The sequence below is a fragment of the Hippoglossus hippoglossus genome, chromosome 13 (assembly GCF_009819705.1).
Source record: "Hippoglossus hippoglossus isolate fHipHip1 chromosome 13, fHipHip1.pri, whole genome shotgun sequence".
NCBI lineage: Eukaryota > Metazoa > Chordata > Actinopteri > Pleuronectiformes > Pleuronectidae > Hippoglossus > Hippoglossus hippoglossus.
Genome location: NC_047163.1, coordinates 9,383,292 through 9,408,022, shown reverse-complemented (window position 1 = coordinate 9,408,022; position 24,731 = coordinate 9,383,292). Strand labels below are relative to the sequence as shown.

Sequence of the window (24,731 nt, the reverse complement as noted above, 5' to 3'; positions counted from 1 at the left end):
TGCAGTTGTCCAACAGAGAACTTTTGCCCTGGGGTGAAAACCCAGCTGAGCTAAGGAGGATTTTGAATGTGACGAGGAAATCCACAGCTTGTGTCGTCAGTTTGAGTTTCACATGAGTAAACTCATGAAAGTGCTTGGGCTGGAAAATATTGATTGATTATAACTTGATTTAATCATGCAAATTTGTGTTTTATTTGTCAAACAGAATTGTTTGTTTTGATCAGAGCAAAAACCCTGAAAACAAACCAACTCACTCTGAGATCCAACAAGAGAGGAAACATGAAATTGTGAAGGGAATTATTGATATTTATTTTCCTCCAACATGGTTTCCACAACAGACCTGATTAAGGGGATTGGTTGACTGCTTCCATCTAGTGGTCATATGTCATAGCTGATCCACAGTTGTGCATTGTTGATGTTTAACTTCAATTTACAGAATATAGGACACTCTTAATCATGCAAAATTTACCCTTCACATATGAAAAGCTTTTTCTTTCAAATAAACCTGATTATTGTCACTGTGTGATGAGATTGGCTAATTTTAAACCTGAAGGAAAACATCAACCTTTTCCCTTCAATGCATGAACTGAAGGGTCGGCTGTGGCTCGGGAGGTCGAGATGGGTTTGATTCCCGTCTCCCTCATTCCACACATGCCAAGGCGTCATTGGGCAAGACGCTGAACCCAAAAGACAGCTGACGGCAGTGTATGAAGGATGTGTGACAGGGAAAGTGCTGCATGTGGAAGCCTTGTATGAACGTGTGTGTGTGTGTGGGTGTGGGTGGGTAGATGACAAAACTGTACAGTGAAGCTCTTTGAGTGGTTAACAAGACAAGAAAAGTGCTAAAGTATTTGTTAACATTTCAGGACAGGAGTTTGCAAACACTGACAATAACACTTGATGGCAATGTAACAAGTCTTTATTTTAATTATATCACATCTTATATACTATGATGTGCATTTTGTTTTTATGTTTTATAGTGAAGACAAAACTCTTTTTGTTGCAAAACTTTCTTTAGTTTATTTCATATTTCCAGCACAAAAGGTAAATTATTTGTATAATAAGAAAACAACAGATTAAAAAGACATTCACAAAATTACAATATATGAAAAATCATGCAACTAGTCGAAGAACTTACACAATATAAACTCTTGTATGCTGCCATCATAAATATTCCCGGAGCTCAGATGTACTAGGATTCATTCTTGTTCATCAAATGTTTCTTGGTGTTCTTTTCGGGCTTAAACAATATGATGTAACACTTTGGAGCAAATATACACAGAATTAGTCCAAAGCTGGAGGCCAAGATGGCAAAAATCTCCACAGCCACAGTGAATTTACCAGGAGAGCTGACGTAAGCTGGAATAAAAGCGATCCAGACGGCACAGAATATCAACATGCTGAACGTTATGAGCTTTGCCTCATTAAAATTATCAGGTAGCTTCCGAGCTAGGACAGCTAACACAAAGCAAAAGAAAGCCAACAGGCCTATGTACCCGAGCACAGCCCAGAACCCAATAGCTGAACCCAACGCACACTCCAGGATGATTCTCTCCTTGTATATGGTCAGGTTTTTCATCGGAAAAGGGGGACTGACAACCAACCAAATAATGCATATTAAAACTTGAATAAACGTGAAGGACACCACAGTCATTCTTTGCTGCGGAGGACCGAACCATTTCATGATGTTTCGACCTGGAAGTGTCGCTTTAAAGGCCATTAACACCACTATAGTTTTCCCAAGAACACACGAGATGCAGAGGACGAAGGTGATGCCGAACGCGGTGTGTCGCAGCATGCAGGACCACTCGGAGGGCGCTCCCATGAAAGTTAGTGAACATAAGAAACACAGAGTCAGCGAGAAGAGCAGCAGGAAGCTCAGCTCGGAGTTGTTCGCCCGGACGATCGGGGACGTCCTGTGACGAAAGAATACAGCCGCTGTTATGACGGCGAGACACACACCGCCAACAGAGAACGCAGCCAGGATGATTCCCAGGACCTCATGGATGGAGAGAAACTCTACAGGCTTAGGGAGACATGTGTTTCTCTCTGCGTTGGGCCAGGACTCGTCAGAGCAGGGGAAGCAATCAGCAGAATCTGCAAAAATAAATTAAGAAAAACACTTTCAGCAGCCTTATATTTGATGTAAACTTTATATAGTGAACACTAGGTGCTGGACAGAGGTAACGAAAACCAGACAATTCGAAGTGTCCATAAATGAAATGTTAAAAAACGTGTGGGGGGTGGAAGAAAACAGTAATGGCTTGAAAGAAAACCACACCCAATTTATTATTATTTATTAGTATAACAGAGAACTAGAGGTGCCACTCTGTGTTTTCATGTCTCTGCAATAACCAGTCTGACAACTGAAGTGACAAGTGACAACTGATCAAATTTTAAAGAAATTCCCTAAAGGCAGACAAGAGATATCATGTTCAAGAAGCCAAAAGCATTATGAGGCCAAAGTTATGAGGCCACCAATGACCTTGAGCTTTGGCTCCCAAAATTAAATGAGTACATTATTGAGTCCAAGTGAACGTTTGTGACAAACATGAAGTGATTCCCTCAAGGGATTCTTGAGATATGCGTTGACAGGAATGGGACGTACGTCAAATAACCCAAAAACATAATGCTTCCATCCACTGGCTGTCGTTGGTAATGTTTCAGGCAGAGGCCCTTCTTCAGACCTGCTTTGTCCGATATGTTACCTACAAGTCGGTGGGTTCATCAACTGGTGTTGAACATTCCTCATGTTCTTATTTTACCTGTAGCATTGCTTATCTCTCCCTCAGGACATGGTACACAGTCATAGCAGCAGATGGGTTTCCCTCTCTGCAGCACTTTACGGGTTCCTGCAGGGCAGCTGTCTGTGCACACTGAAGCAGGCACCTGTCACACAGACACAAACAAACTCACACAGATATCACACTATGGCTACACAGCTGGTAGAGGTGTTAAGTTATGGCTCCTCACCTGTGTGCCACCCTCCATCCACGTGAGGTTCCTGCTGATGTGGATTTCCTGGCCGACCGGCAGCGACGCATTGTAGTGCCCCACTGTCACCAACTCAATGCTGCCGCTCGCACTTCTTTGCCAGTTGACCAGCTCATATGTGGCCACCGGGTCTCCATTGGCATCAAACGACACATCATAACCATTCTGGGAAAAGCTGACTTTCTTCAGCTCAGTAAGAACCTGTGAGGGTGAAATGAAAGAAGACAGGAAGTAAATGATGTAAAGTACATTTTCGTCTTGGTAAGTATATGACATACAGTATTTGTTTGGACCGACCTGTTTGGACTCTGTCCTGGTGACTTTGTCACACTCTCTTGTAGAGTTAGTTTTCTGGCACACTGCATTATGAATGGCATGAGCTATTGCATAAACAGCCTTGTACACCATGTTGGTGATGCGGAGCTGAGAGGTGTCGGTGTACGGGCTCTGGAGCGTCTGAATGTCTTCAGTTCCATCACATAAACTCTCTCCTGTGGCTGCACCTAAAAACAACGAGGAGGAGACTGGGCTTTTTTTTAACAAATTAACATTTACATTTATGAAAATAATGAGAACAATTTCCTTGAAACTGACTTGACCTGTATTCATATTTACTAAAACATGAATATGATATTATCATAGTATTATGCTGTATTGTGCTGTTCCGTTATAATTATATATCAGTATAATTATGATTGCTATGATATCACTGCACATTATTATTAGTATGCAGCATGTGCACTGTCAGTATCCTTTTAAATAACTTTATTATATTCTTAATGTTCTCCATTTTTAAGTTTACGTTTCATGTATGATTATTTATCTTATTTGTCTTCTACTTTTCACTTATTTAATATCTATTTCATTATTACCTTGTACCTTATTATATTTTCAGCTTGCATTTATACCTTATATATTTGAAATATTCTCTTATTTCAAATATTTTCATCTCATATGTTTAGTCATCTCATGTATTTTTCATGTATCTTTGATGTTTATTGTGAAGCACATAAATAAACTTGAATTACCATGCAGCTCCACAAATTGTGACAACAACACAACACAACTGATAGTGTCACCTATGTTTTAAGAGGGAAAAATAAGTCTGCACAACTTCCTCACTTTGGTCCAGCCTGCAGTGGAATTCACTCTCCCAGAACTCAGTCAGCACCGGGGACGCAGACACTTTGGTGGCGGGCAGATCCAGCAGGAAGTCCCTCAGGCCGGGGATGACAGCTTGCTGGATGCCAATTCCAATGGCCCCGGCACAGAAGGAGAACCTCAGCAGCTCTGAGTCAGTCACCCAGGCCTCGCTTCCTAACCACTGACGAGGAGGAGGAGGCTCCCGGGACAGCTCCTCAAACAGGATCCTCATGTCTCCAGAGGCTACGAAGGCCACAATAACCGTGGCTGTCGACCTGGAGAGACGATATAATGCATAATGCACAGTTAATATGGATAAAGATTTTTTAAACCAGCAAACATGAGAACTTCAGTGTTTTGAATGTACAGTTTCTCAATGAGTATTTTTATCCAGGCCTATAAGATCAATAAACATGAAGAGTCAGTTATTATTCAGTATTATTTATTACATTGTTTTGTATTTGCACTATCTTAATAAAACCATTTTCTAATCTTCTAATGTTGTGTGACTGAATATATTTAGTGATTTTAATGTGCAGAAGCTCAGTGTCAACACAGTCAGTGGTGCAGAAACCTGCGGATCACTTCAGCCACTCTCTGGATCTTGCTGCGCGGGTGGGTGCGGTAGAAGGACTCGGAGTACTCCACGCAGATGCCCTCTCTGTGCGCTGCGTCCAGGAAAGACGCCATGCCGTTGTTGCCATAGTCCGAATCCGAGCGCACAGCACCGATCCACGTCCAGCCGAAGTGTTTGACCAGTTTGGCCAGCGCGTTGGCCTGGAACTGGTCACTGGGGATCGTCCTGAAGAAACTCGGGTACTGCTTCTTGTTGGAGAGGCAGGCGCAGGTGGCAAAGTGGCTCACCTGGAGCAACACAGTGGGATTCTTCATCTCCAAAAACAACTGTGAATCGCACTGGTTTATAATGAATGAATTGAGTAGAAACACAAATAGATTTACTTGAGGGATGTTAAAGGGCCCGATGACGCGCGACATGCTGATGGATGGCGTGGAGCCGGACTCGCCAACGATGGCCATCACCATTCCGGACTGGGAGCAGTTGTGGTCGTTGCCGGGGCTGAACTCCGGGTCCTGGCCGTTGGAGAGCTGGAAAGCTAGACGCACCGCCATCGGCACCGAGGCGCACGAGTCGTAGATGTGGTAACCGAGCGTGACGCCCGGCAGCAGGTTCGAGCTGTTGTTGATCTCCTCGATGGCGAAGACCATGGCGCGTGAGAAGCGCAGCTCACGGGAGTCGATGCTGCACATGCACACATGTATGTAAACAAGTTTACATAGGATGGGATCACGTGTTCTAATGGGAGAATCACAGGCCTAAGAATAATACTAATAATACAAACAGGAGTACTACTAATACTACTAATAGTTATAATAATAATCGCAATTATCGTCATAGCCTAATCATATTAGCGGAAAAACCACAGGCATACTAACTGTACAAATAATAACACTACTAATGAAAATATTATTTATATATATAATATATATTATTATTAGTAATACTACTACTACTACTTCAACAACTAATAATAATTATAATAATAAGTTGCTGTTACTAAGTGCTTCACACAGAAAACAAATTAAAAACAAGAAGATCATACCTCATCATATATAACATCATAATAAGAATAGCCAGGAGAAGATTTAATGTCAATAGTCAACTAATTTCACACAACTAATGACAACTAATTTCACAGCGTTAATCTGTTCTTATTCTGGGAAATATTAATAAATGTTAAAAACAGCTGTTTTCATTTAAGAATCACAAATCATAATCTTTTCTCCTACAGCCACACTGGACACATTTTGAATATAACACATGTAACTTAACATCAAAAAATTAAAACAAAAAGATTTTAAGCACAATATCCAAATTTAAAACATTTATGTCCCCACAAGGTCCAACATCCTTTTATTCCCCACTTCTCCCTGTTATACAAACCTCCCTATGCACCTCAGCGGCTCAGGCTCCATGGTGTAGTTATACCTCACTGTGTGCATGTAGTAGTGTATGGAGAAAACCCCCCCAACCACATAGTCCCCGTCCATTGAGAAGGCAGGTGGATGAGCCGTACCCTGCAGCTTACATTTCATCCCAGACCCATTCAAGCCAAGAGCAGAGTTCAGCTCAAACAGACCCAGAGCCCATATGAGGCAAACAAAGAGAGCTGAGATCCCCATCATCCCCCAAGTGTGTGCATGTGGGCAATAACTGTGTATTCGCTGCTTTATATAGCTTTTCAGACTAAAGATTCCCTCCTACTGTACGTCAGCATACTGTACATCACAGAGAGGATGTCCTTGCTCTGTATTTTTCAGTTCCTTAGGCTGTATGTACTTTATAACCTCCACTGAGTGCCTCTGTTTCTCTTCTACTCTTGTTAAATTACTATTTAAAACAAACAAGGCCCAACAGTCCACTTTAAATACAGTCGAGCCAAGCAACATTTCACACACTCGTGGATATCAGTTTTCTTAATGTGCCGGATTTTTTTTCCATTGAGATCCATGAATCATTCCCTGGGAAATTGGTGAAAATGTCCAAAAACACTTAATCTCACATTGTTAAAGTAAGTGGGTGGAAAAAAGCCTGGATTCACCACTTTCACCTGATCCCCAACACAATTGAATGGGTCCTTGGCCAATGTCCCATCATTCCACCAAGCTTTGTTAAAACCTGTTCAATGTTTTTTATAAAACCTGCTAAAAAACAGACAAATGAACAGGAGCAAAAACATAACCTCCTCGTTGGAGGTAACTAAGCAACCACATAATTATAACTAATACCCAAAACAGAAACCAATTCAAAATATACTGTGATAAATGCAACTCAAAACACAGCAATTCAAACAATAATTAAAAAGGAATGAATAAATAGGACAATAACAGCCCACAGTCATACAAACAGTGTGTTTTGTGAACCAAATCTCTGCTGGAGTACTCTTAAGTAAACACAATGAGATGGAAGGTGGTAATTATTACTTAAGATTCGCTAAGAGTATTTTACAGGAAACCACCCTTAAAACATGAGTTCACCCAAAACACTGGTAAATGTGCAATTGTTTAGTTCAGCTTTTACTAATTCAACAGACTGTAGAGTTGTTCTTTTAAATGACGGGTCACCGATTCCTCTCTATAAGGAGATTTATTATAGTGAGAGAGAAAAAATCCCCATTCAGAAATGCATAGACACCAAAAGTTCACTTAAACCCGACATGATAATGTCTCAATTTCATGAGTAGCACTTGATGCCATTGCTTTGTTCTTGTCTTTAATCTCCATTGTCATTCATACTTATTGTTATCTACAAAATGACAATTTATTGATCTTTCCATACGAGATAGTTCATGGTGACCGAGAGACAGAAACTCAAGATGACCTCCAACTTCACAAAAGCAAAATAATTAAAATCAAAGTGCGTGAATTATGTAATCATGTGTATAAATTGGATATGAGCTTTCCCTCCCCCAAATGTCTGCCCAAGCCCTGATGGGCGGTATGAAACTATCAAGAAAATCACCCTGCATATAAAATCAAGCACTCCTGCATTAAGATCAGAGACGGGGCTGGAGGGAGGGACGGCAGCAATGGGGCCATTTCTAGACACATTTTTCTTCTTTCATGGCTTCTCATTGTTGATTATGCTCCCGCCCTCACTTTTCTCATCTGAGTCTTCCTCTCACTCCTCATCCTGTAAGCTAAGGAGGCAGTTTTATCTCAATGGGATGCACAAGCCTGGTGATGTGATTCTGGGTGGGTTGTTTGAAGTCCACTACACCTCCGTGTTCCCTGATCTGACGTTCACCTCAGAGCCGACTCAGCTCAGCTGCCAGGGGTAAGTCTCATACTCCTGCAGAATGAAACAGTTTTATTGTATAATATCAACATATATAACTTCACAGTGGTGAATTGTGTCTGTTTATGTGTTAGCTTTGACCCTCCAGGGTTCAGACATGCCATGACCATGGCCTTTGCTATCGAAGAGATCAACAGAAGCGCAGACCTGCTGCCTAATGTGACTCTGGGATACAGTCTGTACGATAACTGTGCCACGCTGGTGATTGGATTCAGTGCCGCGTTGTCTCTGGCCAGCGGTCGAGAGGAGCACTCTCTGCTTCAGGAGGCCTGTGTGGGGCCTCCTCCAGTCCTGGGGATTGTGGGTGATCCCTTCTCAACGTTTTCTATCGCCACCTCTGATGTGATAGGTTTATTCAAATTGCCCATTGTAAGTTTCTTTTTGGTCTTAGCTTTGCTTCTGATGCTTTAATTTGAATAAATCTGACATGTTAAAATAGTTTGATTAGGACATGTACATTGTAATGCAAGGACTTTTTTTATTTTAATGAATTATTAAATGAATTCTGCTGACTTTTATGAAAAGCAAATCCTGTATAGATACCATATGTTGTTGTTTTTTTATAGGTGAGTTATTTTGCCACGTGTTCCTGCCTGAGTGACCGTCAAAGATTCCCGTCCTTCTTCAGAACAATACCAAGTGATGCTTTTCAGGTGAAACTCTGTCTAGAGATAACAAATTCAAATTATGGCTCACAGGAAGTTGTGTGCACATCAAAGATGTCCCCTGGATTAAAAAATATGTTGCCTCAGACACAATACTGGCTTTAAATAAAAGACCACAATAAGAGGAATTAACTGAGACATGAATCTTTGCACTCATCCCTCCCTCTGTTCACTTAGGTACGTGCCATGATTCAGATACTCCAACATTTTGCCTGGACGTGGGCAGGTCTGCTGCTCAGTGATGATGACTATGGACTCCACGTTTCCAGATCTTTTCAGTCTGACTTGGCTGCATCCGGTGGAGGTTGTCTGGCCTACACAGAGATCTTACCCTGGGGGGACGACCCGGTCGAAATAGGGAGAATTGTGGAGGTGATGAAGAAATCCACAGCTCGTGTGGTCATCGTGTTTGCACATCAGATCCACATGATACAGTTAATGAAAGAGGTATTTACTTATCTAACTCTTGTTGTGACTCAAGATTTGAGAGTCAACCTCATTTTAAATTGTTCTTGTGTCTCTTAGTAGTATGACACTGGTCTAAGTTTTTTATTTTATATATTTTATAATTGTTCTGTGCTACAAAGTAAACTATAGCTGTTGTACATAATTCTAAAAAAAATGTATTCAATATAATGCAATGCACAGGTCGTGAGGCAGAATGTGACAGGCCTGCAGTGGATGGCCAGTGAAGCCTGGACATCAGCTGCTGTGCTGAAGTCCCCCGACCTCATGCCGTACCTGGGAGGAACACTGGGCATCGCCATCCGTCGGGGAGAAATACCAGGACTCAGGGATTTTCTGTTACACATCCGTCCTGACAGAGAAGACAACACTAACAATAGAAACAGCATGGTGAGATTATAATCTTACAAGCAGATCTGTGATTATATAATGATGAAATACTGTTATTTCCGTGTCTACATGCATTCCAGGTGAGGCAGTTTTGGGAACACACATTTCAGTGTAGATTTGCTCCAGCTCCGGCAGCTTGGATGGAAGCAGCAGGAGCGCTGTGCACTGGGGATGAAGACATAGAGAATGTGGAGACTGAGTTTTTAGATGTCTCTAACCTCCGGCCTGAGTACAATATCTACAAGGCAGTGTATGCTCTGGCGCACGCGCTCGGTGACTTGCTGCGCTGTGAGCCAGGGGGAGGACCTTTCAGCGGCCACAGCTGTGCTGCTGTGCAAAGCCTGGAGCCATGGCAGGTGTGAAATCAATTTAAACTGATCCCCCATGTTTGACACTATGATATTATAAACTGTGATATAATGAGGCCTGGTAGTATTTACTCTTATTTTCTTTTAGTAAAAGAAAAAATCTCAAGTCACAAGACAAAATACACAATATTCACTATATTTGTCATAGCATGGAACTCAGTAGAGCCCATACCTAGCTGTACCAAATTGTACACACTAGATATCTGTCCCTTAAATGTGGCTGAGTTTTTTTAAAATCAAGATCCAGAAATTATTCCCTTGGAAAATGAGGAAAATGCCCGCAATGTTAAGAATGTGAAAAAAATTCATGGATCCGCCTCCTGATCCAGAAATGTATTGTTTTCTTTGCATTCTACCTCCAAGTTTTGTGATAATCAGTAGTTTTTATGTAATCTGGCTTACAAACAAACCAACAAACAAATGGACAGGGTTGAAAACATAACCTCTTTGGCACAGGTAATTAAAGGCAACAGATTAAAGTGTATTGTACATTTACGGATGATACATTTTCATGTAGTTTGTATGACTACATTTTTAAATTCTGAAAGTTTATGCGCAATCAAGAAAGGTACATGTATCTTCTGTTTTCTCCCCATTGTAGCTTATGTATTACTTGGAAAAGGTCAACTTCACCACACCGTTTGGTGATGAAGTGTCCTTTGATGAAAACGGCGATGCCTTACCAATCTATGACATCATGAACTGGCAGTGGCTCCCTGATGGAGGAACTAAAGTTCACCGTGTGGGTGAGGTTAAGAAATCAGCAGCTAAAGGTGAAGAACTCACACTTCATGACGAGAAGATCTTCTGGAACTTTGAATCCAATCAGGTTAAATATGTTTGCTGTGTTTTATGTCCTGTTGTATATGGCCTGTGATATTAATATCAAATGTTGTAGAATAACAGTTTTATGACGATGACTGCAGCCTCCTCGGTCAGTCTGCAGTGAGAGCTGTCCTCCAGGAACCCGCATGGCCAGAAAGAAGGGGGAACCTGTGTGCTGTTTTGACTGTGTTCCTTGTTCTGAGGGAGAGTTCACAAATGAAACAGGTTGGTATCAGTCCAATGTTATAAAACACCATCATATATTATCCACCCATCCATCCATCATCTATACTGCTTTGAGGGTGGAGGGAGGGGGTAGAGCCAATCCCAGAGGACATTGGGTGAGGGGCGGGTACATCCTTCACTGAAAAAATAAAATTGTTGCACCAACTTAAAAATACACATGAATTAAGTTATATTAACACAATTTCTAACTTTATTTTGAAAGAACTTAATTCATTTAAGTTTAACCAATAGAGTAAGTGTTTTCAAGTTGGTAACACATTTTCTTGCAGAAAAAACGATAATTTCCTTGTTTTTTTTCTTTTCTATAGACTCCATGGAGTGCAGCAGCTGTCCAGAGGATTTCTGGTCCAGCCCCCAGCGTGACCACTGTGTTCCAAAGAAAACAGAGTTCCTCTCCTACCATGAGCCTCTGGGTATCTGCCTGACCACCGCCTCCCTGCTGGGCACGATTTTCTCTGCTGTCGTCCTGGGCATCTTCATCCATCACCGCAGCACCCCCATGGTGCGTGCAAATAATTCAGAACTCAGCTTCCTGCTCTTGGTGTCACTGAAGTTATGTTTCCTTTGCTCTTTGCTGTTCATCGGACGACCCAGAGCATGGACGTGCCAGCTGAGACATGCAGCGTTTGGCATCAGCTTTGTGCTTTGTGTGTCGTGTATCCTGGTTAAAACCATGGTGGTGCTGGCAGTGTTCAAGGCCTCCAAGCCAGGAGGGGGAGCCACTCTGAAGTGGTTTGGCTCTGTGCAGCAGAGAGGGACAGTTCTGGTTCTTACTTCTGTTCAAGCAGCGATCTGCACTGCCTGGCTTGTGTCTGCTTCACCAGCTCCTCATAAAAACACCCAGTACCACAATGACAAGATAGTGTATGAGTGTGCAGTCGGCTCCACGATTGGCTTTGCAGTGTTGCTTGGCTACATTGGATTACTGGCTGTGCTCAGCTTCCTGTTAGCTTTTCTGGCGAGGAATCTCCCCGACAACTTCAACGAGGCCAAACTCATCACTTTCAGCATGTTGATCTTCTGCGCAGTGTGGGTTGCCTTCGTCCCCACTTACGTCAACTCACCAGGCAAATACGCAGATGCAGTGGAGGTATTTGCCATCCTGGCCTCTAGTTTTGGCCTCTTGGTGGCGCTGTTTGGACCCAAATGTTACATCATCCTATTGAGACCAGAGAGGAACACAAAGAAAGCCATCATGAGTCGAGGCCCCACAAAGTGACAAAACTAACTCTTGAGATAAATCTGTGAAACAATCTGATCCACTCTGTGTTTTTTAATCCCACCGTGATTATCAGATTAAACTCAAACAGTAAAGATGTGTTTATTAAAAAGACTGACATGGTTGTATATTATTGAATTCAATTAAAGTGTTTTTTTCTCTAATTATATATTTGTTAATTCCCTGGGACAAGAACATTGTTGACAGTAATACTTTAAGAAGAAATAAAGTAAATTTCACCTCTACTTTTGGAAGTAACTACTTGTGCAACTAAAAACAACTGTGAATCGCACTGGTTTATAATGAATGAATTGAGTAGAAACACAAATAGATTTATTTGAGGGATGTTAAAGGGCCCGATGACGCGCGACATGCTGATGGATGGCGTGGAGCCGGACTCGCCAACGATGGCCATCACCATTCCGGACTGGGAGCAGTTGTGGTCGTTGCTGGGGCTGAACTCCGGGTCCTGGCCGTTGGAGAGCTGGAAGGCCAGACGCACCGCCATCGGCACCGAGGCGCACGAGTCGTAGATGTGGTAACCGAGCGTGACGCCCGGCAGCAGGTTCGAGCTGTTGTTGATCTCCTCGATGGCGAAGACCATGGCGCGTGAGAAGCGCAGCTCACGGGAGTCGATGCTGCACATGCACACATGTATGTAAACAAGTTTACATAGGATGAGATCACGTGTTCTAATGGGAGAATCACAGGCCTAAGAATAATACTAATAATACAAACAGGAGTACTACTACTACTAATAGTTATAATAATACTCACAATTATCATCATAGCCTAATCATATTAACGGAAAATCCACAGGCATACTAATTGTACTAATAATACCACTACTAATGAAAATAGTACTACTAGTACTACTACAACAACTACTACTACAACAACTAATAATAATAATAATTATAATAATAACTTGATTTTACAAAGTGCTTCACAGAGAGAACAAATTAAAAACAAGAACATCATACTTCATCATAACATCATCATAAGAATAGCCCCATAATACTACTTCTACTACAAATACTACTACTATTAATAATAAGAAGAATAATAATGATAAATTCACAGAAGATTTAATGCATGACAATAGTTAATTCATTTCACACAACAAATGATGAATATTTTCACAGCATTAATCTATTATTCTGTGAAATATTAATAAATAAGATGTTGTAAACAACTGTTTACATTTAAGAAACACAAATCATAATATTTCCTCCTATAGCCACACTGTACACATTTTTAATATAACACGTGTAACTTAACATTAAAAAATGAAAACCTCAAGATTTTAAGCACAATATACAAATTTAAAACATTCATATCCCCACACACTCTAACATCCTTTTATTCCCCACTTCTTCCTGTTATACAAATCTCCCCGTGGACCTCAGAGGCTCAGGCTCCGTGGTGTAGTTATACCTCACTGTGTGCATGTAGTAGTGTATGGAGAAAACCCCCCCAACCACATAGTCCCCGTCCATTGAGAAGGCAGGTGGATGAGCCGTACCCTGCAGCTTACACTTGATCCCAGCCCCGTTCAAGCCAAGAGCAGAGTTCAGCTCAAACAAACCCAGAGCCCATACGGAAACAGAAACCAATTCAAAATATAGTATGATAAATGCAACTCAAAACACAGCAATTCAAACAATAATTAAAAAGGAATGAATAAATAGGACAATAACAGCCCACAGTCATACAAACAGTGTGTTTTGTGAACCAAATCTCTGCTGGAGTACTCTTAAGTAAACACAACGAGATGGAAGGTGGTAATTATTACTTAAGAGTCACTTTGTATTTTACAGGAAACCACCCTTAAAACATGAGTTCACCCAAAACACTGGTAAATGTGCAATTGTTTAGTTCAGCTTTTACTAATTCAACAGACTGTAGAGTTGTACTTTTAAATGACAGGTCACTGATTCCTCTCTATAAGGAGGTTTATTAGTGAGAGAGAATAAATCCCCATTCAAAAAAGCATAGACACCAAAAGTTCACTTAAACCCGACATGATAATGTCTCAATTTCATGAGTAGCACTTGATGCCTTTGCTTTGTTCTTGTCTTTAATCTCCATTGTCATTCATACTTTTTGTTTTCTAAAAAATGACAATTTATTGATCTTTCCATACGAGATAGTTCATGGTGACCGAGAGACGGAAACTCAAGATGACCTCCAACTTCACAAAAGCAAAATAATTAAAATCAAAGTGCGTGAATTATGTAATCATGTGTATAAATTGGATATGAGCTTTCCCTCCCCTAAATGTCTGCCCAAGCCCTGATGGGCGGTATGAAACTATCAAGAAAATCCCCCTGCATATAAAATCAAGCACTCCTGCATTAAGATCAGAGACGGGGCTGGAGGGAGGGACGGCAGCAATGGGGCCATTTCTAGACACATTTTTCTTCTTTCATGGCTTCTCATTGTTGATTATGCTCCCGCCCTCACTTTTCTCATCTGAGTCTTCCTCTCACTCCTCATCCTGTAAGCTAAGGAGGCAGTTTTATCTCAATGGGATGCACAAGCCTGGTGATGTGATTCTGGGTGGGTTGTTTGAAATCCACTACCCCTCTGTGTTCCCTGAGCTGACGTTCACCTCAGAGCCGACTCAGCTCAGCTGCCAGGGGTAAGTCTCACACTCCTGCAGAATGAAACAGTTTTATTGTATCATATCAACATATATAACTTCACAGTGGTGAATTGTGTCTGTTTATGTGTTAGCTTTGAACCTCCAGGGTTCAGACATGCCATGACCATGGCCTTTGCTATCGAAGAGATCAACAGAAGCGCCGACCTGCTGCCTAATGTGACTCTGGGATACAGTCTGTACGATAACTGTGCCACACTGGTGATTGGATTTAGTGCCGCGTTGTCTCTGGCCAGCGGTCGAGAGGAGCACTCTCTGCTTCAGGAGGCCTGTGTGGGGCCTCCTCCAGTCCTGGGGATTGTGGGTGATTCCTTCTCAACGTTTTCTATCGCCATCTCTGATGTGATAGGTTTATTCAAATTGCCCATTGTAAGTTTCTTTTCGGTCTTAGCTTTGCTTCTGATGCCTTAATTTGAATAAATCTGACATGTTAAAATAGTTTGATTAGGACAGGTACATTGTAATGCAAGGACTTTTTTTATTTTAATGAATTATTAAATTAATTCTGCTGACCTTTATGAAAAGCAAATCCTGTATAGATACCATATGTTGTTGTTTTTTTATAGGTGAGTTATTTTGCAACGTGTTCCTGCCTGAGTAACCGTCAAAGATTCCCGTCCTTCTTCAGAACAATACCAAGTGATGCTTTTCAGGTGAAACTCTGTCTAGAGATAACAAATTCAAATTATGGCTCACAGGAAGTTGTGTGCACATCAAAGATGTCCCCTGGATTAAAAAATATGTTTCCTCAGACTCAATACTGGCTTTAAATAAAAGACCACAATAAGAAGAGACATGAATCTTTGCACTCATCCCTCCCTCTGTTCACTTAGGTACGTGCCATGATTCAGATACTCCAACATTTTGGCTGGACGTGGGCAGGTCTGCTGGTCAGTGATGATGACTATGGACTCCACGTTTCCAGATCTTTTCAGTCTGACTTGACTGCGTCCGGTGGAGGTTGTCTGGCCTACACAGAGATCTTACCCTGGGGGGACGACCCGGTCGAAATAGGGAGGATTGTGGAGGTGATGAAGAAATCCACAGCTCGTGTGGTCATCGTGTTTGCACATCAGATCCACATGATACAGTTAATGAAAGAGGTATTTACTTATCTAACTCTTGTTGTGACTTAAGTTTTTAGAGTCAGCCTCATTTTAAATTGTGCACGTGTCTCTTAGTAGGTGTATTACACTGGTCTGAGTTTTGTATTTTCTATATTTTTTAACTCTAGCTGTTATACATAAGTCTGAAAAAATGTAATTAAATATAATGCAATGCACAGGTGGTGAGGCAGAATGTGACAGGCCTGCAGTGGATGGCCAGTGAAGCCTGGACATCAGCTGCTGTGCTGAAGTCCCCCGACCTCATGCCGTACCTGGGAGGAACACTGTGCATCGCCATCCGTCGTGGAGAAATACCAGGACTCAGGGATTTTCTGTTACACATCCGTCCTGACAGAGAAGACAACACTAACAATGGAAACAGCATGGTGAGATTATAATCTTACAAGCAGATCTGTGATTATATAATGATGAAATACTGTTATTTCCGTGTCTAAATGCATTCCAGGTGAGGCAGTTTTGGGAACACACATTTCAGTGTAGATTTGCTCCAGCTCCGGCAGCTTGGATGGAAGCAGCAGGAGCGCTGTGCACTGGAGATGAAGACATAGAGAATGTGGAGACGAAGCTTTTAGATGTCTCTAACCTCCGGCCTGAGTACAATATCTACAAGGCAGTGTATGCTCTGGCGCACGCGCTCGATGACTTGCTGCGCTGTGAGCCAGGGGGAGGACCTTTCAGCGGCCACAGCTGTGCTGCTGTGCAAAGCCTGGAGCCATGGCAGGTGTGAAATCAATTTACACTTAACCTTTTTTTAAACTGATCCTGTGTTTGACACTATGATATTATAAACTGTGATATGACGAGGCCTGGTAGCGTTTACTCTCCATATTTTCTTTCAGTAAAAGAAAAAATCTCATGTCACAAGACAAAATACACAATATTCACTTTATTTGTCGTAGCATGGAGCTCAATAGAGCGTATACCAAGCTGTACAAAATTGTACACACTAGATATCAGTCCCATAAATGTGGCTGTATTTTTTAAAAATCAAGATCCATAAATTATTCCCTTGGAAAATGAGGAAAATTCATGGATCTGCCTCCTGATCCAGAAATATATTTTATTTGTTTGAATTCTACCACCACATTTTGTGATAATCAGTAGTTTTTATGTAATCTGGTTTACAAACATACCAACAAACAAATGGACATGGGTGAAAACATAACCTCTTTGACACAGGTAATTAAAGGTAACAAATTAAAGTGTATTGTACATTTACGGATGATACATTTTCATGTTGTTTGTATGAAATTCTTAAAGCTTGTGCTCAATCAAGAAAGGAACATGTTCTCCATGATAATATTTGTATCTTCCGTTTTCTCCCCATTGTAGCTTATGTATTACTTGGAAAAGGTCAACTTCACCACACCGTTTGGTGATGAAGTGTCCTTTGATGAAAACGGCGATGCCTTACCGATCTATGACATCATGAACTGGCAGTGGCTCCCTGATGGAGGAACTAAAGTTCACCGTGTGGGTGAGGTTAAGAAATCAGCAGCTAAAGGTGAAGAACTCACACTTCATGACGAGAAGATCTTCTGGAACTTTGAATCCAATCAGGTTAAATATGTTTGCTGTGTTTTATGTCCTGTTGTATATAGCATGTGATATTAATATCAACTGTTGTAGAATAACGTTAATAATGTTTTATGACGATGACTGCAGCCTCCTCGGTCAGTCTGCAGTGAGAGCTGTCCTCCAGGAACCCGCATGGCCAGAAAGAAGGGGGAACCTGTGTGCTGTTTTGACTGTGTTCCTTGTTCTGAGGGAGAGTTCACAAATGAAACAGGTTGGTATCAGTCCAATGTTATAAAACACCATCATATATTATCCACCCATCCATCCATGCATCATCTATACTGCTTTGAGGGTGGAGGGAGGGGGTAGAGCCAATCCCAGAGGACATTGGGTGAGGGGCGGGGTACATCCTGCACTGAAAAAATAAAATTGTTGCACCAACTTAAAAATACACATGAATTAAGTTATATTAACACAATTTCTAACTTTATTTTGAAAGAACTTAATTCATTTAAGTTTAACCAATAGAGTAAGTGTTTTCAAGTTGGTAACACATTTTCTTGCAGAAAAAACGATAATTTCCTTTTTTTTTTCTTCTTTTCTATAGACTCCATGGAGTGCAGCAGCTGTCCAGAGGATTTCTGGTCCGGTCCCCAGCGCGACCACTGTGTTCCAAAGAAAACAGAGTTCCTCTCCTACCATGAGCCTCTGGGTATCTGCCTGACCACCGCCTCCCTGCTGGGCACGATTTTCTCTGCTGTCGTCCTGGGCATCTTCATCCATCACCGCAGCACCCCCATGGTGCGTGCAAACAATTCAGAACTCAGCTTCCTGCTCTTGGTGTCACTGAAGTTATGTTTCCTTTGCTCTTTGCTGTTCATCGGACGACCCAGAGCATGGACGTGCCAGCTGAGACATGCAGTGTTTGGCATCAGCTTTGTGCTTTGTGTGTCGTGTATCCTGGTTAAAACCATGGTGGTGCTGGCGGTGTTCAAGGCCTCCAAGCCAGGAGGGGGAGCCACTCTGAAGTGGTTTGGCTCTGTGCAGCAGAGAGGGACAGTTCTGGTTCTTACTTCTGTTCAAGCAGCAATCTGCACTGCCTGGCTTGTGTCTGCTTCACCAGCTCCTCATAAAAACACCCAGTACCACAATGACAAGATAGTGTATGAGTGTGTAGTCGGCTCCACGATTGGCTTTGCTGTGTTGCTTGGCTACATTGGATTACTGGCTGTGCTCAGCTTCCTGTTAGCTTTTCTGGCGAGGAATCTCCCCGACAACTTCAACGAAGCCAAACTCATCACTTTCAGCATGTTGATCTTCTGCGCAGTGTGGGTGGCCTTCGTCCCCACTTACGTCAACTCACCAGGCAAATACGCAGATGCAGTGGAGGTATTTGCCATCCTGGCCTCTAGTTTTGGCCTCTTGGTGGCGCTGTTTGGACCCAAATGTTACATCATCCTATTGAGACCAGAGAGGAACACAAAGAAAGCCATCATGAGTCGAGGGCCCACAAAGTGACAAAAGTAACTCTTGAGATAAATCTGTGAAACAATCTGATCCACTCTGTGTTTTTTAATCCCACCGTGATTATCAGATTAAACTAAAACAATAAAGATGTGTTTATTAAAAAGACTGACATGGTTGTATATTATTACATTTTAATATCGTGTTTTTTTCTCTAATTATATATTTGTTAATTCCCTGGGACAAGAACACTGTTGACAGTAATGCTTTAAGAAGAAATAAAGTAATTTTCAACTCTACTTTTGTCAGTAACTCCTAAATTTCAGCAGGCCTGTTACTCATTATTTCTTTGATAACTACAGGCTGACAAATGGAGACGTCATCTGACTTCATAAGTGAATCTGTGGATCAGTGTTAGCTCACACAATGGTCCACAGTCTAATTCAAGTGGTTTCTTCTGGAAAATATGGACATGACTTCTCCTTCCTAAAGGCCGGGGACAAAAATATACAACTCAGTTGTCGTCTATATGAGGACTTTACCTACATCAGTGACCAGAAATCGTTGTCAACTAAAGCACTTAGAGGTAAAGTCTGGGAAACAGTGGAATAATTTCCCACTGTTGAGTCTACAATAAATAGGCAGATGAAAACATGGCGATTACAATCTTTGTTCCACTAATTACTTCATGGTAGTGATAATAGTGATACTGAACTGTCAGCTGTCCCACACTGTATCACAGGCTCAGAAACACAAAACTGAAATGGATATGTACAGCTCTGTGTGTGTGTGTGTGTGTGTGTGTGTGTGTGTGTGTGTGTGCGTGCGTGCGTGTGTGCGTGCGTGCGTGCGTGTATTATTTTTTTGTATATATATATAAAGATACACTTATATACATTAATACAAATGCAACATTGTTATAGTATTATCAAAAGTGCTTGAATATCTTAGGTCTATTATTATTATTATTATAATAATAATAAAAAATTATAAAAAGTGATAAATATTATGCTCCTTGTGTACATTATTGTATTTTATCATATAATTTACTATTATGGAAGTTCTTAGACACAGATGGGTCTCAGGTAAATAGGATTTTAGGCCCTGCCCCTATACTTCCCCCTCTGCCCTGATGGGTGGTGTGTGCAGGATTACACAACACTGCATGTCAATAAAAGTGTGGCAACATAGCAAATGAAACTACAGGTCTGCAGCTCTCAGAATAAAGCTGAGGAAAGTCATGAGGGCAGTTATAGACACTTGCTTGCTCTTTCAAATGTTGATGTATTCCTGCTTTTCCTCGGCTCTGTCCTCCCCTCTTTATTCGTCCTCCTGCAGGTTACAGCGACAGTTTCATCTAAATGGGATGCACAAGACTGGAGATGTGGTCCTGGGTGGGCTGTTTGCAGCCCACTTCTTCTCTGCCTATCCAGACCTGTCGTATACATCAGAGCCACGTCAGCCGACCTGCCACGGGTGAGTCCGTCAGAAGAAGCAGAGGAGAAATTAACAAAACAATATATATATTCTTTATGCCATTCTAATCATGTATATTTTTTCATTCACATATTATTATTACTGTTGTTGCTATTCAACTGGTTTTCCAAAATCTGTCATCTGTCATGTTTTCATTTTCATCAGTGTGTGTTTTGTGTGTTAGTTTTGATGTGATAGGATTCAGACAGGCCCAGACCATGGCCTTTGCCATCGATGAGATCAACAGAAACTCCAACCTGCTGCCCAATGTGACTCTGGGATACAGTCTGTACGATAACTGCCGCAGACTAGGAATCGGATTCAGTGCAGCGATGTTTTTAGCCAACGGCCAAGAGGAGCGAGTGACTTTACACGACACATGTGTGGGAGCCCCTCCTGTCCTGGGGGTCGTGGGCGATTCTTCCTCCAGACGTTCTATCGCAATCTCCACTGTCTTAGGTTTATACAGGGTGCCTATGGTGAGTTCTTCTCCTTTATCACGTAACCATTGTTTTGAATAATAATGATATATAATCAAATAATAACTCATAACCCCCTCCTCAAAGACACTTTACATGGATTAAACACATTATATTGTATTATATAATCACATATTAGAAAATAAAATATACTTTGGATCATTTTGATTAAAGTTCAGATTTAATGAAGTTGTTAACCTGGAGTAATCAATCATATAATGTTGACTGAACCAGTGAAGGCTTTGCACGTTTTCAGGATGTACAGTTTTTTTGTTTTGTTATTTGCAGGTCAGTTATTTTGCAACATGTTCCTGTCTGAGTGATCGGCAAAGGTTTCCCTCCTTCTTTAGGACGATCCCGAGTGATGCTTTCCAGGTGAAGATCTATCAAGAGCATTCATACTGTAATGAGATATAGTTTGTGTATAACAGGGAACAATGTTTTTCTAATTGGTGGTTGTATGGTGTCAGATTACAACCACCAGTTTGTGTATAACAGGGAACAATGTTTTTCTAATTGGTGGTTGTATGGTGTCAGATTACAACATTTACATACAGTAATTAAACATGGCACCTGTCTGGCAGGATTTCTGATGAGAGATTTTTCCAGCCTGTGCACTAACTCCTTCACTGTATCTAGGTGCGTGCTATGATTCAGCTTCTCAAACGCTTTGGCTGGACGTGGGCAGGTCTGCTCATCAGCGGCGATGACTACGGGGTCCACGCCGCCCGATCCTTCCAGTCTGACCTGGGTCCGTCTGGTGGAGGTTGTCTGGCCTACATGGAGATTCTGCCCTGGGGCGACGACCGAGCTGAGCTGGCGAGGATTGTGAACATGATGAAGAAATCCACAGCTCGTGTGGTCATCGTGTTCGCACATGAGAGTCACATGATTAACCTGATGGAAGAGGTTGGACTGAAAATACAATTTCATAACAACGTAACAAACTCTTTAATGTTTAGCTTTTGCAAACGGTTGCTAAATGTGCAGTAATATTGCAAATTACAATGAACTCTAGATTGTGCTGTGGTGGAATGACAGTATGAATTTGTATACTTGGTGTCATGCAATCTCCAGGTGGTGAGGCAGAATGTGACAGGCCTGCAGTGGATGGCCAGTGAAGCCTGGACATCGGCTGCTGTGCTCCACACCCCCCGCCTCATGCCCTACCTGGGTGGAACACTGGGCATCGCCATCCGTCGGGGAGAAATACCAGGACTCAGGGATTTTCTGTTAACAATACGTCCTGATCTTTACCACAACAACAGCTACGGCAATAGCCTGGTGAGAGTTTGACCTTGCAATCCGATGTGGTGTATTTGCAGGAATGATCCAATGTCATCATTAAAAACATTCAGTTTTAAATATATTCCAGGTAAATCAGTTTTGGGAACACACATTTCAGTGTAGATTTGCGCCACCCCCGTCAGGTTGGGTGGAGGCTGGAGGAGCGATGTGCACCGGGCAGGAAGACCTGGAGACTGTGGAGACTGAGTTTATGGACGTTTCAAACCTCAGGCCAGAGTACAACGTGTACAAGGCTGTGTATGCTCTGGCTTACGCCCTGCGTGACATGCTGCAGTGTGAGCCAGGGAGAGGACCTTTCAGCGGGCACAGCTGTGGGGACTTACACAGACTGGAGCTGTGGCAGGTGAGATATCAGATTACACTCTGCCTGTTGATGTGTATCTGTATTTAGTATTTAGAGCAGAGCAGCATTTAGTGTAATTTTATATATTTGTATTGTAATATAGAATTGTTGAAATATTAACCATATGATAAAAGTGGGCTTTATAAGATAAGATAAGATAGTATAATATAAGATAATACTTTATTAGTTCCACTATGGGGTAATTAGCATTTTCCACATTTTTTATCAGATCAGAGAGAATAATATCATGTCACTGATGATATTAAACTTTGCATAACTGATGTTCCATTTTTGGGGTATTAATTCATAACAGTCATGTTAATAAATGCAATATTTTCATATGCCCTCTTTGGTTTTCTTTCTATCCCTAATTCTGATTTTTATAGCTTGTATATTACTTGGAAAGCATCAACTTCACCACACCGTTTGGTGATGAGGTGTCATTTGATGAGAATGGTGATGTCTTACCGATCTATGACATCATGAACTGGCAGGTGCTCCCTGATGGAGGAACTAACGTTCAGAATGTGGGTGAGGTCAAGAAATCCGCCTCTAAAGGTGAAGAACTCACACTTCATGATGAGAAGATCTTCTGGAACTTTGAATCCAAACAGGTTATTTCTGACTTTACAGACCATTATATAACTCAATAACTCAGTCTAGTAAGGTGAAGTAATGATGGATGTAAATTTGTATCCGTGCAGCCTCCTCGGTCAGTGTGCAGTGAGAGCTGTCCTCCAGGCACCCGCGTGGCCCGAAAGAAGGGGAAAGCTCTGTGTTGTTTTGACTGCATCCCTTGTTCTGAAGGACAAATCACCAATACAACAGGTTAGTGTTAAATTTTAAACATTGTAGTTTGGACATATACATATAATATAAACATATATCTCCACGTTTTCCCTGTTCTAGACTCCATGGAGTGCACCAGCTGTCCAGAGGATTTCTGGTCCAGTCCCCAGAATGACCGCTGCGTTCCAAAGAAAACAGAGTTCCTCTCCTACCATGAGCCTCTGGGTATCTGCCTGACAACCACGTCCCTGCTGGGCACGTTTATCTGTGTTGTCGTCCTGGGCATCTTCATCCATCACCGCAGCACACCTATAGTTAGAGCCAACAATTCAGAACTCAGCTTCCAGCTCCTGGTGTCATTGAAGTTATGTTTCCTTTGCTCTTTGCTTTTCATCGGGCGACCCAGAGCATGGACGTGCCAGCTGAGACATGCAGCGTTTGGCATCAGCTTTGTGCTTTGTGTGTCGTGTATCCTGGTTAAAACCATGGTGGTGCTGGCAGTGTTCAAGGCCTCCAAGCCAGGAGGGGGAGCCACTCTGAAGTGGTTTGGCTCTGTGCAGCAGAGAGGGACAGTTCTGGTTCTTACTTCTGTTCAAGCAGCGATCTGCACTGCCTGGCTTGTGTCTGCTTCACCAGCTCCTCATAAAAACACCCAGTACCACAATGACAAGATAGTGTATGAGTGTGTAGTCGGCTCCACGATTGGCTTTGCCGTGTTGCTTGGCTACATTGGATTACTGGCTGTGCTCAGCTTCCTGTTAGCTTTTCTGGCGAGGAATCTCCCCGACAGTTTCAACGAAGCCAAACTCATAACTTTCAGCATGTTGATCTTCTGCGCGGTGTGGGTGGCGTTCGTCCCGGCGTATATCAGCTCACCAGGCAAATACGCAGATGCAGTGGAGGTATTTGCCATCCTGGCGTCTAGTTTTGGCCTCCTGGGGGCGCTGTTTGGACCCAAATGTTACATCATCCTATTGAGACCAGAGAGGAACACAAAGAAAGCCATCATGAGTCGAGGAATTGAGTCATAAAGTTTGTGTTTATGTTCATTACACAGAATGAGTCAATTTCCCTACACAATAAAAACAACAGCCTTGAATTAGGTAAATATTAGTTGAATGAGTTGATGATCAAAGGTGAAGATCAAATGCTAAATAAATTGGATCGTATGTATAAGATAACACTCACATCGTGATATGTGATACTTGCACTTCAAATTGTATCAGTGACTTTTATTTTTACTTTTCATGATTTCAGTTAACCCTCAGACCAACTTGAACCCACTCTCTATGAATGAATTCAGCTTAACAATCATCGACTGCAGTACATGAAGAGACACACACGGACCTAAACTCAATGTCGGCACCTTT

At 41.9% G+C, this 24,731-nt stretch overlaps 4 protein-coding genes across 4 annotated transcripts; 3 read left to right on the top strand and 1 right to left on the bottom strand.

Annotated features, from left to right (window-relative positions):
• Positions 1-1,086: 1,086 nt before the first annotated feature.
• Positions 1,087-6,563, bottom strand: LOC117773011 (extracellular calcium-sensing receptor-like). The gene is made up of 8 exons (XM_034604678.1): positions 6,101-6,563; positions 5,098-5,398; positions 4,712-5,001; positions 4,117-4,412; positions 3,292-3,497; positions 2,974-3,195; positions 2,766-2,889; positions 1,087-2,097 (listed from the first exon to the last, which is right to left on the bottom strand). Exons 1-8 carry the CDS (start codon positions 6,340-6,342, stop codon positions 1,193-1,195), a joined length of 2,586 nt encoding a protein of 861 aa, XP_034460569.1. The 5' UTR covers positions 6,343-6,563; the 3' UTR covers positions 1,087-1,192.
• A 1,291-nt stretch (positions 6,564-7,854) lies between these two features.
• On the top strand, positions 7,855-12,365 carry LOC117773012 (extracellular calcium-sensing receptor-like). The gene is made up of 9 exons (XM_034604679.1): positions 7,855-7,993; positions 8,089-8,383; positions 8,581-8,667; positions 8,857-9,126; positions 9,328-9,534; positions 9,615-9,890; positions 10,504-10,731; positions 10,829-10,952; positions 11,282-12,365. Exons 1-9 carry the CDS (start codon positions 7,884-7,886, stop codon positions 12,190-12,192), a joined length of 2,508 nt encoding a protein of 835 aa, XP_034460570.1. The 5' UTR covers positions 7,855-7,883; the 3' UTR covers positions 12,193-12,365.
• Positions 12,366-14,711: 2,346 nt separating this feature from the next.
• LOC117773096 (extracellular calcium-sensing receptor-like) lies at positions 14,712-19,020 on the top strand. Its single transcript, XM_034604790.1, has 9 exons — positions 14,712-14,836; positions 14,932-15,226; positions 15,424-15,510; positions 15,691-15,960; positions 16,143-16,349; positions 16,430-16,705; positions 17,317-17,544; positions 17,650-17,773; positions 18,110-19,020. The coding sequence occupies exons 1-9, from the start codon at positions 14,727-14,729 to the stop codon at positions 19,018-19,020; spliced, it is 2,508 nt and encodes an 835-aa protein (XP_034460681.1). The 5' UTR covers positions 14,712-14,726.
• Positions 19,021-20,080: 1,060 nt separating this feature from the next.
• LOC117773093 (extracellular calcium-sensing receptor-like) lies at positions 20,081-24,392 on the top strand. Its single transcript, XM_034604788.1, has 9 exons — positions 20,081-20,442; positions 20,627-20,921; positions 21,210-21,296; positions 21,561-21,830; positions 21,999-22,205; positions 22,297-22,572; positions 22,959-23,186; positions 23,277-23,400; positions 23,482-24,392. Exons 1-9 carry the CDS (start codon positions 20,207-20,209, stop codon positions 24,390-24,392), a joined length of 2,634 nt encoding a protein of 877 aa, XP_034460679.1. The 5' UTR covers positions 20,081-20,206.
• The last annotated feature ends 339 nt before the right edge of the window (positions 24,393-24,731 follow it).